The following is a 16,063-nucleotide window of genomic DNA, read 5'->3' as shown; positions in this document are numbered from 1 at the left end:
CTTAATACTTACGGTTTCCGAGATAATTAAGTGACATGCGTCACTACTCAGATCAGCATATTTATTCTCTATTAAAAAAGTAGGCGAAAGTTGATAGATACATTACAATGAAATGCAAAACTTGAGGTAGGAGTGATGTTATCGCGCGTGGGTCTAAACAATGGTTTTAATTAACAAGGTCAACTAGAATTACGATAAAAATAAATTTATCAAAGTATTTAGGCTACGTCTGTTCGTGTAAAAAAAATTTTAAACAGTATACCATCAATTATAGTTTACTGAAAAGCCTTTTAATCATCTTGTACGTGACATTAAAAAAATATGTTTTATTTTACGAGGACAGTTAAGTTCATCAACGAATCATCTTCGTTGAAACGTTTACGATGCGACGATTGCTTGAAGATTATAGCCACGAACTCTGGACCGGTTTCCATGTCTTATTCTCATACAAAACGAAGTCAAATGTTCGCTTAAATTAATTTAAATAAACTGTTCGTGTACGATTCCTGTTCGTGGATCACAGAAATGATATGTCTATAAAATAAAACGCTTGACAATTTTCGCATACTCTAAACAGCACCGTCTCAGCACCAAACACGTGTTTAAATTATTTAAAAAAAAAAAGAGGAAAAAAGAAACTCATGAAAATGTTCTGATGCCAGTTTCCAGAAAGCGGAAACACGAATAATACATCGATCTCGTACTCAAATACAACGGAAGAAAATATCAACTTGGTCCTCACTTGATACTATGTACACAGTTCTAGCTGCTAGGATGGTCAACGTGAGTTACACTCCAGGCACTGAAGTTCACTGTTCACATCGAGATTAAAATGTACTATGGAAGTGGCCATGGTAAACCGGAAAAGTCCACTGGGCCACCTAAGCCTGCGTCGGCCTCTAGGAGGCTCATTATCACGGCCATTGCTGCTTCGTCGTTGCCATCAGATGGCACCGGGTTTGGTGATTCGTTTATCGTTGTACCACCGATCATGTCCATCATGTCTTCATCTGGTGACGTTCCTACAAGGAGGGGCATTGTTATGTTATGGGCAACTGTCATCAATGTCTTCGCGTAGCACGGTTATCAACGTTATTTTAAACGATAGTGCTCTATCAAATGAAAGTCGTATTACGGGCTTGATTGCTGGATGTTCGAACCTTTCATAGATCATTCAATCTACTGCTGTTCATCTTTGAAAATATCTTGTATCAGTTTCTTTCTTCTGCAAGAAGATTAAAGTTCGATAATAAATAGCAAACTGCGGAGGAATAAATATACCGTTAAACGCAATTCACGTCTTTTCTATTCTTCGATATTTAATAAAAACGTCAATTAAATTTTGCATTTTCGGAACGTTTCTTTTTTATTTTTTATTTTTTATATTCAGAACGAACGTCCTTCGCCCTGTTTCGCTCAGAGAAGAACAGCATACGCGGAGACGATCGTGCTTTCTTTGGCCCTGTTTTCTCTGAACGACCTAATCCTGTTTTTTTGATAAATCCGGCAATCACACTACACACCAAGAAAACGACTCCTTAGAGACAGTAATAGCTATGACCTTGGTCGTTCGCGATGCTGTTCAGCTGCAAGTTGTTTGCAATGTGGTTGTACGTTGGTGTGGGGTTACTGCTACTGTTGCTGCTACCTCTCGTCGGTTGCGACACGTCCTGCACTCTTTCCGGCGATGCGGTTGTGGTAATCTGAGACTTACAAAAACAAAGGTTTTTGCAGAACATAGCAACACGAGCAATATTATAGTAAAATCTCTAGGAAATATCGAGTTTCTAATTTCCTAATTTAATCCTTTGCGGTCGGTCTGTCAGTTAGTTTCCCTTACTTCTCACCAAGATCGTTCGAGGCATTCAGAATTTAGGTTTTTCAACAGTAGACGCTGTTCTAGATTTCTAATTTAGACTTCCACTTCTCCTCCATCAATAAAAAACACGAATATGAAAAGTAGTAATTACATAACATGTTTACATTTCTCAAATAAAACGAACAAAATTCATTCTTTTATCGTTGATTAACGTGTTTTTTTATGCCAGTAACTTAAATCCTACTAATTATTTACAATATTATATGCAGGGTGTTCGACCACCTCTAGGAAAAATTTTAATGGGGGATTCTAGAGGCCAAAATAAGACGAAAATCAAGAATATCAATTTCTTGACTGAGGCTTCATTAAAAAGTTATTAAAAAATTAAATTAAAAAATTTCAAATTATTCTGAAAAAATTATTTTTGGTTGCGGAGCTCAATTACAATCATTTTTGGTGAATATACACACCCCTGAAATCCTACCCACTTTCACGAACAAAATTCAAATAGATACTGAAATTTTTAGACGAAATTAAAAAATTTCAAAATATACTAAAAAAGTTATATTTAGTTACAGGGATCAATTACAAGCATTTTTTGTGAATAGACCTATCCCCGAAATCCTACCCATTTTCTAGAAAAAAATTCAGTACTGATAGAACTTTAAATGTTAGTAACTTTTTAACGAAGCCTCCATTAACAAATTAGTATTCTTGATTTTCGTCTTATTTTTGCCTCTAGAATCTCCCATTAAAATTTTTCCCAGGTGTGGCCGAACACCCTGTATATTATGATAATGTCATTAACTTTAATCACCGATGGTTTCTAAACTATTTAAAGTCCACGTTTCGACGTTATGTGGTAGCCCTGTTCAGAAATATACTCTTCGTTGAGAAAAGTATAAAGAGAAAATTTATAAATTCGAACCTATTGAACCTTCTGTGATCTTATTTCCACTATGATTTTGTAAATTTTCTTTCTTCGAAAACGTTACATCGCTATGTCATAAATCTGTGTTCATAAAAATATTTATTGCAGAAATTACTTTTGCTATATCTGTCTAATGGTCAGTATATAATCAATCAAAAATGTAGATAGATAATTATGGAACTTAAAACTCAAGTTTGGAACGATGAATTGATCTTTTAATGCTGATGTGTAATCAATTATTGAAAAAAATAACGTTATTCTACAAATTCTAGGTAAAGTGTAAATGTAGCTAACATAATTTTGTTTACTTTTAAGGCTGTTTGTCAGAGCGCCCTTAGAAACTGACTCGACAATTGATCCGGAAGTGGGTACAACCTGATACACTAATACTCATTTTCTGATCAATTCTCCGTAAGTGGAAGAGAATTTATTTGCCTATCTCTTGGAGACGTCATCATCTAAGAAAATAGATTTTAGTATGCAGGGTGTTCGGCCACCCCTGGGAAAAATTTTAATGGGGGATTCTAGAGGCCAAAATAAGACGAAAATCAAGAATACCAATTTGTTGATGGAGACTTCGTTAAAAAGTTATTAACGTTTAAAGTTCCGCCCGTATTGAATTTTTTTCTCGAAAATGCGTAAGATTTCGGGGGTATGTCTATTCACCAAAATTGATTGTAATTGATCCCCGCAACTGAAAATAATTTTTTCAGAACGATTTGAAATTTTCTTTTTCCGTCGAAAAATTTAGGCATCTAATTAGATTTTTGGTAAGGAATTTTTTTCTCGAAAGTGCGTAGGATTTCGGGGGTACGGGTAATGACCAAAAATGATTGTAATTGAGGCCTGCAACTGAAAATAATTTTTCCAAAACGATTTGAAATTTTTTTTTCCGTCGAAAAATTTCACACCTTCTCGAATTTTTTTCTAGAAAATGGGTAAATTTTCTGAGGTATGTCTATTCGCCAAAAATGATTGTAATTGACCTCCGCAACTGAAAATAATTTTTCCAGATCGATTTGAAATTTTTGAATTTAATTGTTAATAACTTTTGAACGAAGTCTCCATTAACAAATTGGTATTCTTGATTTTCGTCTTATTTTGGTCTCTACAATCCCCCATTAAGGTTTTTCCCAGGGATGGCCGAACACCCTGATGCTTTGACTGCTAAAAGAATCAAATTGTTTGTACATAAATTCTGAATAGTAGGTGATCGAGGTATGACAAAACTTTTACTGTAGAATAAGGATGTCACGTCATGTCCGTTGTTAGATCGCAAAAGATTAACGTAGAAGGTGAATCAAGAGATACCAACGAAAACGAAACAGTCGTTTTGCGTTTCTTTGTTTAATTGAATGCTTTCAAAAGACATGATAAGTTGGAACTGCTTCGTGTGGTATCTACCTCAGTATTTAATAAAGCAGCAGGTTCCGGGCCTGGCGCGGGACTGCTACCGGAAGAAGAATCCTCACCGCGTCTTTGAAGGTCGAGAACCTCTTCCGCTATTTGTCGTCCTATTTTACTTACCTCTACGTGGCTTGAGATCAATCTTTCTAATCCGCCGTTACCTACGCGAAGGATTACAAACAATTACTAGATAATTATCTTTCAATGCAAACAGTTATTAACTATAGAAATATGAGAAGTTACGCCAGTACATTAAAAATTGAAAATTGTTTTGAAATTGTATTTTATGAAGGTACAATGTTAAACTTATGAGAAATTTTGACAAGACATTGCCTACGGTTTTGAAATTAAGAATTTTTAAAGATATTCCCTCCGATTATGTTGTTAAATATCGTTCGATTCTTCTTGATAAGAGCTTTCCATACACGAATAGAAATCACTGCACATATTTAGGATCGAAATATTTTAATGTTTAGTAACTTTTATTGGAAAATATGTTGAACATAGTATACTCTTACTTTGCGTGAAATAGTCGTAGTTGCCCTGAACACTGGAATCCTCAGATCTATTTCCGCTACTTGTAGTCGTCCGGAAGTCGCAGCTGCACACGATCAGTTTCTTTCATTATTCACATTCCACGTTATTGGATCATCGTATAAAATACTGTTGATACTTACGAAGTAACAGAATTCTTAGCTATTAGGTACTCGATATCTTTGGTCCACGGATTTCTGAAAGATTTCCATTCGGATTGGAGGTTCACGAAGCTCGCATCCTTTGTTCTAAACCTGTATATCTAAAAAAATTCATCGATCTCCTTAAAACAGCTGCATAATAATTGTGATCGTTAAATAAAAATTGAGATTATTACAGGGACTGAATTTTTTAACAAGCACATTATTTTTTCTATATTTTTGATATATAGAAAATTCTGTAAATGTTTACTAAAAAACTTTCACGTATGTAATTTAGTTTAACTTATATTTCGTTATTGCATTTACCCAAGTAACATACATATATGTATATTTTATTTTACAAGGTTGCCATTACTCTGCGTATAAACTTGGTATAACTATACATTTTATTTTTTTATGTAGAAATTTTTGCTAGGACCATGATCACAAAGTGTTATTTTGAAATTAAACAAAGTCGTGATTGGCAAGTTTTGAAATCTTCGTAAAAAAGTATAAGAAAAGGTGTCGAACTCCAGCAAATGAAAAATACATTTTCCGAAGAACTGCAGATCTATAGTCAAAGTATTCGATATAAAAGGTAGTTTCGTGTTGTGAATTACCTGCGTGGTGACGCATTCGGAGGCTTGAAGAGCAGCTTTGTGAGATTCCGCGAGATAAGGAATGTCATCGTGATGATAATACTCGTACATGCTCGTACCGAGGAGCTCTTGCGGTAGAAAACCTAACACTAAGGTAGCCCTGAAAATATTTGTTAACGTTAATTCTATTATTACTATCGCCTACACTAAGAGAGTATATTCATGAGAAAGTTTTTATTCCTTGATATCTAGAATATATTATGATTATCGATAACTAGAGACAGAACACATTATAGAACATTAATTTCAAATAAATACGATATTTTATTGGATTATTCTCAAAGTGATACGAACGCTTTATTAAAATTAGATTTCTAAATTTTATTCAAGCGTAATGTTATTGAAGAAATCAAGAGACCGAAATTGCCACGAGACGCGAAAGAACTATTATAGTACTATTTGGAATAATTTATACAATTTCAGCTATTAATGTATTAGATGTTTTGAACGATAAAGTCAATTGACTAGTTTATCCTCCAATTATTTGGAACCGCGTTGAAGTTGATGTCACGATATTAACCTTTGGTCAACGAAAAGGAATTTTCCATCCATCGCGTGTCGCGAAACAAATTTTATAGGCCTCAATCGTGGCTTCTTAGGCAAGGATGTAGGTATCGTGGACTGCAACCGACCTACTGCTACCAAACAGGATAAATTGCAAGCATCCCCATCCCCATCACCTTCTTGTTCCTCGAGGTCGATTTTCGCTGGTGCCCAAGATTTCAGGTAACCAGTGCACTGGATTACACAATACTTCCAATCTGCGAAAATACGCGTTGAAATTCATGTATTATTATACAGTAAGGTACGAATCTATTTTATTCGTTTCAATTTTTACAAACGAAAGGAACCAGTGCATAGGTTTCACAATCTTTTTCGATCGGTTCGACTTTTCTTTAAACTCCTTCATGAACTTATGCAAACAAAATATAAGACCATTTTGAGCTATTTTCTTAAAACTTACTGGGATGGCAAAAAAATTCTTTCTGTTTTGTTATTCTACGAGCTGATAGTTCATTTTCTGAATTCAACGTTAGGGACTTTGACAAAATTAGACATGTTGTAGTATATATAAAATTATGAGGAGTCTACGTCATCATTTTTTTGGTTTAAATTTGTTTAAAAAATACAAGGTAATAAAGTTTACGAAAACAATATTAATATATGGCATATACAGTATTTTATCCATGATATATAATTTACTTTCCTGATTATTCAGTAACATACACATCAAAATTTTGTCTGAGCAGTATATTTTTTATTATAAATAATAATCATAAAAATGCAAGAAAAATGGAATCAACATACATAGTCTAAACGCACATAAATAATTATAACCTAAACAAAAATAAGATAATATTTCTTCAAAGATTGTTGTGCCTCATCGATAAAATAGAGAAATAAATATATGTTGTTGTACAGCAATCATTTGCAGTTTATCAAATTGTTAATTATTATAGAGGATATTTGGCCACCTCTGGGAAAAATTGTAATGGGAGATTCTAGAGGCCAAAATGGGACGAAAATTAAGAATACTAATTTTTTGATGGAGGCTTCATTAAAAAGTTATTAACGTTTAAACTTTCGCTCGTAATGAATTTTTTCCTTGAAAATGCGAAGGACTTCGGGGGTATGTCTATTGACCAAAAATGATTGCAATTTAACCCTGCAATCGAAAATAATTTTTTTAGAATGATTTGAAATTTTTTAATTTTGTCGAAAAACTTAGACACCTACCCCCTGTAGATTTTTCTTCAAACTTTGTTTTTGATTTTTAATAATTTTATTTGACGCCCTACAGAAAAGTTGTCTAATACTGTATGTATAGGTATCCATGAGCACTACTTCAGAAAAAAGTTTCATTGAAATGTATTCACTATTGCAGGAGTTATAGCTGTTTGAAAATTGGACCATTTTTATGAGGTTTTTCTCACTTTACGGCGTCAAGGAACAACTTTTTCAATATTGTTACAATTCTTACATATTCTTCACCAAAATACACGTTGTTTGTCGTATGAAACATTAAAATTCTCCAATCCGTTCAGAAGTTATGACGTTTTAAAGGTTACGCAAGAAAGTTTGGAGTGACATTTCTGGCCAGAAATTATATTTTCGGTAAGGAACTTTTTTCTCGAAAATGGTTAGGATTTCGTGGGTTTATTTATCGACCAAAAATGATTGTAATTGACCCCTGCAATCGAAAATAATTTTTCCAGAGTGATTTGAAACTTTTCAATTTCGTCTAAAAATTTCAATACCTACCCGAATTTTTTCTCGAAAGTGGGTAGGATTTTGGGGATATGTGTATTCACTAAAAATGATTGTAATTGATCTCCGCAACCGAAAATAATTTTTTCAGTATGATTTGAAATTTTTTAATTTAATTTTTGAATAACTTTTTAACGAAGCCTCAGTCAAGAAATTGATATTCTTGATTTTCGTTTTATTTTGGCCTCTAGAATTTCCCATTAAAATTTTTCCCAGGGGTGGTCGAACTCCCTGTACAATATGACTATAGAGATATGTATTTTTAAATAATTAGGCAATATTTTTTCAAGATATTTGACCATGGACCTTTGTACCTTGTATCACAAAATAAGAATTTGTTTGTAATTTTCACTTTGCAAAAATGGTTTTTCGGTCAAAAATAAAATTAATTCCGTAAGGTAGATTCTTCTCAAAGAAAACAATAAAACAGGAACTCAATACTCAATCCAAGTTCATTTGTGCTCATTTTTACGAGAAAAAAGCAAATAAATCCGTAAAATGTTCCTTTTTGTTTTACTTGAATATAAAAAATATAGAATTTTCGCAAGTTATCATTGTGATTTCGAAAAGAGGGAAGAAATGCACGATTAGAAATAGAAATGCGAAGATAGAAATGTAAAAGAGAAGATATGTAAGACGATCCTTTCACCGATCAACGAAATGATGTCCACTTTTCACCTTTGACGAGTCATGCGGCAAGTATTCCTATCGAGATATCTCAGGAATGACGAAAAGGAGCTGGCGATACTATATAAATCCTTTATTGAAGTATATTCGATACTCTCTTGTAGCGTTACATATTTGTTACAAAAATTTCACCAGAGTGGTTTACACGACTGCAATTGAAAATTATATTATAATCTATAAAAAATGATGTCAGAAATCTAATTCCTATGAAATCGATATGCCACGAACTGCTTCTTGTCCTTTATGGTATTTAATGTTGTTTTGTATAGGTACATTGTTTTTTAAAATTGCATAAATACAGATGTAACTTTCATCTAACGATATATCGTCAGTAATGTTACAATTTTTATATGACTAGGGGAGTCAATCGGTTTGACAAGTGAAATAACTAATAAAGACGAATTCAGTGTTCAAATTTTTATGTTTTTTCTTACAGAAGAAGTTAATTATTGTATATTTTTATTATAGATTTTTTATAAAAATGAATATTAACAGTTCTGTTATAATATATTATTTTTTATTAATTCATCAGCAATATAAATTTTTTTTTAATTCTGTATAATTTTCGTATTCTGTTAAATACACTCCATCAACATTGTACAATTACCAACTTAATAAAATTACTAACGAAATAGCTTACCGACGTTTTGCTGCTTTTTTCGTCGATGACAGCCGCTGGTCGTGTCAGCTTCCTCTTTCACTTGCAATTTGCCAGAACGAACACTCTCCACTTTTCGTTTCATTCTACAAAAAAAAGACCTTCGTACCCCTGGGCAGAGTCTCGATACACCCTGTGGCACGTCCGTCTTCACCGGTAGCATTGCTGCAAGAATATGAAACAAACAATCAATATATTTCTTTCTGTTTGACAAAAACACTTAAATTCCACGACGGAATTGAAAAACAGACATATATTGCTTTGTTCGAACTAACTGCAATTTAAACTGATAATGTACTTATAACAGCCATCAATCTTCAATATTGCCATGTTACATCACTGAAAACTTTAATTACGAATATTGTTTTACACGTAGCATTCTCAAGCGAAAGTAAATATAATTTGTTTAATTCGGATGAAAGTCAAATATGTACCGAGCTTAATTTAAAGAATCTAAACAGCCCATTAATGGAACCGTTTAAAGTGCAACTGAATTGCAATTAGAAAATAATTATTATTTTCGACACTCGAATTTGTTTGAAGTATTAATTGTTCTGCTAAGTTGACAATTATTTGTTAAAATCAATTTTCTCGAAAGCTGACGCATTTCCGACATGTTATTTACATAGAGTCATTCTCTTTCAAATTACATCACAGTCTATCTTTTAATTGTGTATAATTTCTAAAATGCCATATTTGCGATCGTGAAAGCTTTGTAAGCGTTTGAACGTCTGCAATATAAACGCAACAAAAGGAAAGTAATCGCGTCTTAGAGTGCTGACGCGATGTATCAATAACTGTGGGCGTACTAGTAGCATGTACAATCTCTTCTATAGCTAAGCCATATTCATAATTTTCCGTAATATTCAGCGAGCATTACCGTTATGTAATTAATCTTGATGTATTATGATGTGACGAAGCCATCGGTTCTCTATATTCTATGACTTTCCTCCTAATTGTGTGATGCAACAATGATTATGGTTTCGTTGGGTCTTAATTTAGACATACACCTAATTAACACTCTTACGTTACTGTTTATCGAAGTAAACTATTACCGATATAGAGATTTTAAAAAAGTTATCAACTTTGACAATAGTTTGGGGAATTTAATTAACATTAAAATACATCAGTTGGGCGCTGCGATAAAATTAAATGATCCCAATGATTACGTTTGCTTAAAAATAAATGGCCAGAACCGAATTCTGAACTCTAAAATTTTCTATATCTTTCATATATCTTTATAACATTATTTGTACGATTTTACCGATAAAATCGAGTCTAAACGTGTCCTTATTAGAAAACGCAGAATTCTGCAAGTATAGCACTGTCTCTCTTCTTGCAATTAAATCGAGACCACTAGACTTAAAATGGAGAGGCTTGGGCGACACATTGTTCAGGGAACAGATTGTACTCAATTAGGCATTTTAAATAGGTTTTGCACAGTTGTCGAGCAATTAACTATCACTCGAACTGAAGGAATATAAACAGTGATTAATTCCGTTGCAAACATAAAGCAATATTATATCTCGTTTTACACAGAATTAAAGGAATCCGGACAGGGTCATATTTGGAATCATTTTCATTGGATAAACTTCCACGATCCATTACCATGTAGATGTATTGAAAAATATGAAATTTCGTACACTCCTATTATACATATCTTTATCAGAGTAATATTAAATTTCGATGAAAATGAGTTCAAACAAGACTTCGTTCATCCAAATACCGTCGTGTTTAGATTTATTATAATATTTAAAAAAATAAATGGATGCCCAAAACTATCCCTCAAAGATGGAAAATTATATTCTACAGTAGCAAACTTTTTGAAGCTTATTAATTTACTAATTTGTATTTAATAAATTTATAATTTGTATAAACGTGAATAGTAACTCTGGTTGCTAATAAATTTTCAAGTTGAAGTAATCTTAATAAAAATCAAATAAATAAAAAAAATATACAAAGAGAAATATAAAAAATTTTATCAAAACGTTCGATCAATTTGATATTACACTACTTATAAATAATAATATAAATACTAGAGAACCATCTTTTAACGAATAAATAAAAACTTGAAGCAGAGAATAATATGAGTATAATTCATCGAAAGCAAGAGTTAACAAAGGTTTTGATTATTTATTACGCTCTGGTTTTTGAACGAGCTGAATTTTCCATTTTCGAATCATAGTTGCACCTGAATCAAGTTTTTCTGAACGAATCCAGACGAAACACAGTTTAATTTTTGTAACAATTTGTTTCGGAGTTTCAAACCTGGAACTCATATGTAAAATTTCATTCCTTCTAACCATTGCTTTTAATTATTGATAACAATTTTTAGTTTATATCATTAGCTACTTGATTCTGCGCCTCTTGGACGTGGTGCAAATTCAGTCAACAAGCGAGGGAATACTGTAAAAAGTCAAGAAGATACAATTATTTATAACTACTCCAAACTGCCATAAAAAGAGATAGTTGCTTAATTGCATTTGCACGTACTTTAAGTCTAACAAATACCGATATCATGGCGATTGTTGGTACTATAATAACGTCGTGACGTTTGATCAACAAGCTGTCAAAGGTGCCGATGGACGCACGATCCTCGCGGTTTTGAAAGTTAGGATCGACGGTCATTAATTTTGTAGCAACGAGTGTCAGATGATCAGCAATCCTAAGACATCCAGAACCTCTCGATCCCTCGCGGTAAATTGAGCGTAAAACATATCGCAATGTAATTATTCCAGGAATCTTGGCATTCGTACCGGTCATATTAACTTCTTTTCTCGTTCAGGCAGGTCTTTCGTAATACTCTTATCTGGTTGTGCTAATTCGAAGATGCTTATCGACAGGCAGATGCCGCCGAACGACTGACATTTATCAGACATAAACTGCATCGACAAATAATGCGCATCTGAATGGCCAGCTGCAAGAACTAACCGGAGAGAATGTCGAAAGGTGTCATAATTAATGGATTCGTGCGTAGAAAGTCGAGAATGCTAACCGACAGAAATGATCTCCCCCATCAGCTGAGAGTTACAGTGATTGCGATACAGTATTATGTAGTATTTTGTGGCCCTTCGCTCGCATTAATTATATACTGCTGGCCAATATCATAAGTTCATTTCGTTTTTGTCTCGTTTATTGTGATACTTGGGACTATTGCTTTTTTTGCAGTATTACGTAAAGACCTTTTTAAGGAAAATGCGAGTTCAATACAAGTGATCTGTCGTACATTTAGTTTCTTTTGCTTTTTTTTTTTTAATAAAATAAGTAATCAGTTCAGATCCCAATAAACTTTTTCGAAGACTGAAGAAATTTCAGTTGCGTTTACGAGGAAATTTCGTACGATTTGATGGAAAACTCATTACATAGCATGGAAACAAGAATTTTACAACTAAATAATCGTAATGGAGTATTAAGTAATTATTGGAAACAATTTTCATTATAATTAATTTATAAATACATGTTTTCTGCAAGCAGCATTTTTACTAAAAAATGGTAACAATTCATTATTTACGTAAATATTGTCAAATTTTATTCCATTATTTTAATTTTCGCATATTTCTACGTAATTCTGCAAAAGAAAAAAGCAACAGCTCTAACCATAACAATAAACAAGTCAAATATGAAGCCTATAATATTTGCCAGCAATGTAGTATTGCCACATACGAAGTATAAGAGTAGACCTTTCACCCAATGTATTTTTTCAGCCCATTTTTCTGGGACTCTAGAGCCCCATTACCATTTTTGTGTCATTCGCAATATTACCAACAGGTTACACAAATGAACACAACAAGAAGTGAGACAGAAAATGAAGTTACACCAACATTCCTAACTACACATTATATTTTCGGTAAAGAATTTTTTTCTCGAAAGTACGTAGGATTTCGGAGGTATGTGTATTCACCAAAAATGATTGCAATTGACCCCAGCAATCGAAAATAATTTTTTTAGAATGATTTGAAATTTTTAATTTTGTCGAAAAATTTAGACACCTACTCCCTGTCGATTTTTCTTCAAAATTTGTTTTTGATTTTTAATAATTTTGTTTGACGCCGTATAGAAAAGTTGTTTAATCCTTTTTTGTAGGTACCCGCGAGCTCTACTTCAGGAAAAAGTTTCACTGATATATATTCACTATTGCAGGAGTTATGGCTGTTTGAAAATTGGACCATTTTTATGGGGGTTTTCTAATTTTGCGGTGTCAAGGAACAACTTTTTCAATATTGTTAGAATTCTTACATATTTTTCGCTAAAGAACACGTTGTTTGCCGTACGAAACATTAAAATTCTCCAATCCGTTCAGAAGTTATGACGTTTTAATGATACGCAAGAAATTTTCGAGTGACATTTCTGGCCTGAAATTAAATTTTCAGCAAGAAATTTTTTTCTCGAAAATGGTTAGGATTTCGAAGGTATGTCTATTAACCAAAAATGATTGTAATTGACCCCTGCAATCGAAAATAATTTTTCCAGAGTGATTAGAAATTTTTTAATTTTGTCGAAAAATTTAGGCATCTACCCCCTGTTGATTTTCCTTAAAAATTCGTTTTTCATTTTTAGTAACTTTGTTTGACGCCGTATAGAAAAGTTGTCTAATACTTTTTTGTAGGTATCCGTGAGCTCTACTTCAGGAAAAAGGTTCATTGAAATATATTTACTATTGTAGGTGTTATGGTCGTTTGAAAATTGCGTTTTTTAATCCGTTCCATAGTTAACTGACATGTATTTACGCACACACTACAGCTGTCTGCCCGTAAATACTAATTCAGTGAATAGTTTCTCAACTGACCGCCGTCCATGAAAAGAGGACACTAAAATCACCCCCGAATTTTTAGGTCGATATGGTAGTCAGATTTGGCCACAAAAGTCCATAAAATGAGAGGTCTACTCGTATACCTCGTCTGTGGTATAGCCACAGAGAGAATGCTGTGATTGATGTTACTGGAAACAACGACTATATTGCGAGTTTAATGTCAAATTCTGAGAATGTGTGTTAAATTAGATTTTTCTGACAAATTTTTTTGACAAAATCAGGTTCAGTGACATACATAGACGACCATTTGGAATAATTAAACAGGTATTATTAAGAAGTTTGTCTAGTAAGGTATTAGTACATACTTTTGGCATCTATTAATCGTTCACGTGGACTGAGATCCGAAGAAGATAACTGCTCCTTTACCTTGGCAACATCTTTCGGGTGCAGAATATCGAACCAACTTTGACCCAACAGGTCGCCCTGCGCAAAAATAAAGATCAATCGTACCGTTTTTGGTTCCTATTGGAATCATATTTAATTTGCAATGAATTAGTTCCTTGAAGTTGTATGTACCCAAAAATATTTATCGTGAAATTCTAGGCATGCAAATTTATGTCACGACGATGGATCTATTTCATTTTTACAATATTTCTATTGCATTTTAAATTCAACGACTGTTGATATTCGTGTTTTTATCAAATCATTTCATAAGTCTTTGGATATTTAGCTATGCGAATTATTTTACGATTTTCCATTTTTTCTCTTACCACACACCCCAAAATTGTGACACTTGACAAGGAAATGAACAAGAACAACAAGAACCTTTGCCACATTTGAGTTTTGAAATTTTACCGATTCCAAGTCAATTTCAAACATATTTAACAAATTATAAAAAAATTGTAAACCGAAATTCACAATTTTTACAGCAACTTTATGAATACAAACGAATCGACGAAATGGAGTGCAGATTATAATTTTTTTGACGATACAATATGTTTTTATATGAACAGGAGTATGGACGAGGATATTTTTGTCAAAAAATTATTAGTCTGAAAAGTATCGAAAATTATATTATATTAGTTCTAAACAAAATCGACATGGAAAATGATGAATCATAGGCTTAGAAATAGTTAAAACTGAATAATAGTAAATGATACCGTAGAATGAGGCTGAAACTTCAATTTAGACTTCTATCTAGTCTTCTGTTCCAACTGTTCGTGGGAACAAACAGAGTAAACGAAAACGCAACTATTTTCCTAACCGTTCGAGGAAATAGTTCTTACTATCAACCGTTTTCGATATCGAGAAGACGAATACACCTTTTCCTAAATTACATTAACAGTCAAGTTCAAATCTCGCGAACAATTCTACTTGAGAATTGGCAGATGACAATTGCCAAATATGACACACAGCAACATGTATCGATTTATTTACCACGTTTGTCGAATCTTTTCGCATTTTCATTTCTGACCAGAGATTAAGATAGTTACACAAATCCACGTGACTATGAATTAATGTCATTGGTCCACTGAGTCTCTGGTCGGAAACAAAACAGAAAGATTCGACGAACGGTTACATACTGACGGTCTGTTTTTATTTATGGCAAAGGATTAAGGGAGATACACTGATTCACGTGATCGCGAATTAATGCCATTGCTTTATTGTATCTTTGACCAGAAATAAAAAGATCATATATTAGATTGTATATAACTCCTATAAAATTCATACATCTACATGAAATTACATATCTACTAGTATTTATGTATTTTCCCTAACAAATGTGTACATACACTGTAGTTCTCACTGTAAAGAACCATTGTACATTTTTAAGCATGAAAAAACCTTAAGGGGCCTTTCTACCTTGTGGGATTAAAAAAATCCATTTTTTTTTTGCATTTTCCTTTAGTATGCAATCTCGAAAATATGTCTACCAAATATCAAATTGAAATTCGGAAAATTAACGAAGTTATAGCCTGCTGAAATGTACTACGCGCAGGTATAACAACTGGACGTGAAACTTTAAAGCTGTTTTTCTCGAAACTACATTTTTCGGCACTGCGTAGACGATAACATGAAAACTATTCAAGATATCAACATCAAATTTATACAGTATCTTTAGAATTGGTCTCCCTATAGCATGACCTAGGATAATTGCGATATATGCAATACTTTTTCTTCTATTAACAAAAAAGCAACCGAATATATGA

At 32.9% G+C, this 16,063-nt stretch overlaps 1 protein-coding gene and 1 long non-coding RNA gene across 11 annotated transcripts in view; both read right to left on the bottom strand.

Moving 5' to 3' along the window:
* Positions 1 to 259: 259 nt before the first annotated feature.
* Positions 260 to 16,063, bottom strand: part of Cyc (basic helix-loop-helix ARNT-like protein cyc) — a 129,980-nt gene continuing 114,176 nt past the window's right edge. For 5 of the 10 annotated variants that reach the window (XM_076777669.1, XM_076777668.1, XM_076777672.1 and 2 more), the window contains 9 exons: positions 14,219 to 14,336; positions 9,086 to 9,268; positions 6,011 to 6,251; positions 5,452 to 5,590; positions 4,835 to 4,953; positions 4,676 to 4,758; positions 4,155 to 4,318; positions 1,562 to 1,709; positions 260 to 1,022 (listed from right to left, as the gene is read on the bottom strand). In XM_076777669.1, the coding sequence (XP_076633784.1) occupies positions 838 to 1,022; positions 1,562 to 1,709; positions 4,155 to 4,318; positions 4,676 to 4,758; positions 4,835 to 4,953; positions 5,452 to 5,590; positions 6,011 to 6,251; positions 9,086 to 9,268; positions 14,219 to 14,336 (1,380 nt within the window). In that variant the 3' untranslated portion in view covers positions 260 to 837. Of the gene's footprint in view, positions 1,262 to 1,523; positions 1,710 to 4,154; positions 4,319 to 4,675; positions 4,759 to 4,834; positions 4,954 to 5,451; positions 5,591 to 6,010; positions 6,252 to 9,085; positions 9,269 to 14,218; positions 14,337 to 16,063 lie in introns of all 10 variants that reach the window. The other 5 variants (XR_013080682.1, XM_076777664.1, XM_076777666.1 and 2 more) reach the window with 5 other exon arrangements.
* Positions 11,179 to 13,080, bottom strand: LOC143347978 (uncharacterized). The gene is made up of 2 exons (XR_013080683.1): positions 11,597 to 13,080; positions 11,179 to 11,509 (listed from the first exon to the last, which is right to left on the bottom strand). It is a non-coding gene; the product is annotated as an uncharacterized LOC143347978 (long non-coding RNA).

The sequence above is a fragment of the Colletes latitarsis genome, chromosome 11 (genome assembly GCF_051014445.1).
Source record: "Colletes latitarsis isolate SP2378_abdomen chromosome 11, iyColLati1, whole genome shotgun sequence".
In the NCBI taxonomy this organism is placed as follows: Eukaryota; Metazoa; Arthropoda; class Insecta; order Hymenoptera; family Colletidae; genus Colletes; species Colletes latitarsis.
Note: the sequence above shows the minus strand (reverse complement) of the source record. Positions and strands in the feature narration are given on the sequence as shown.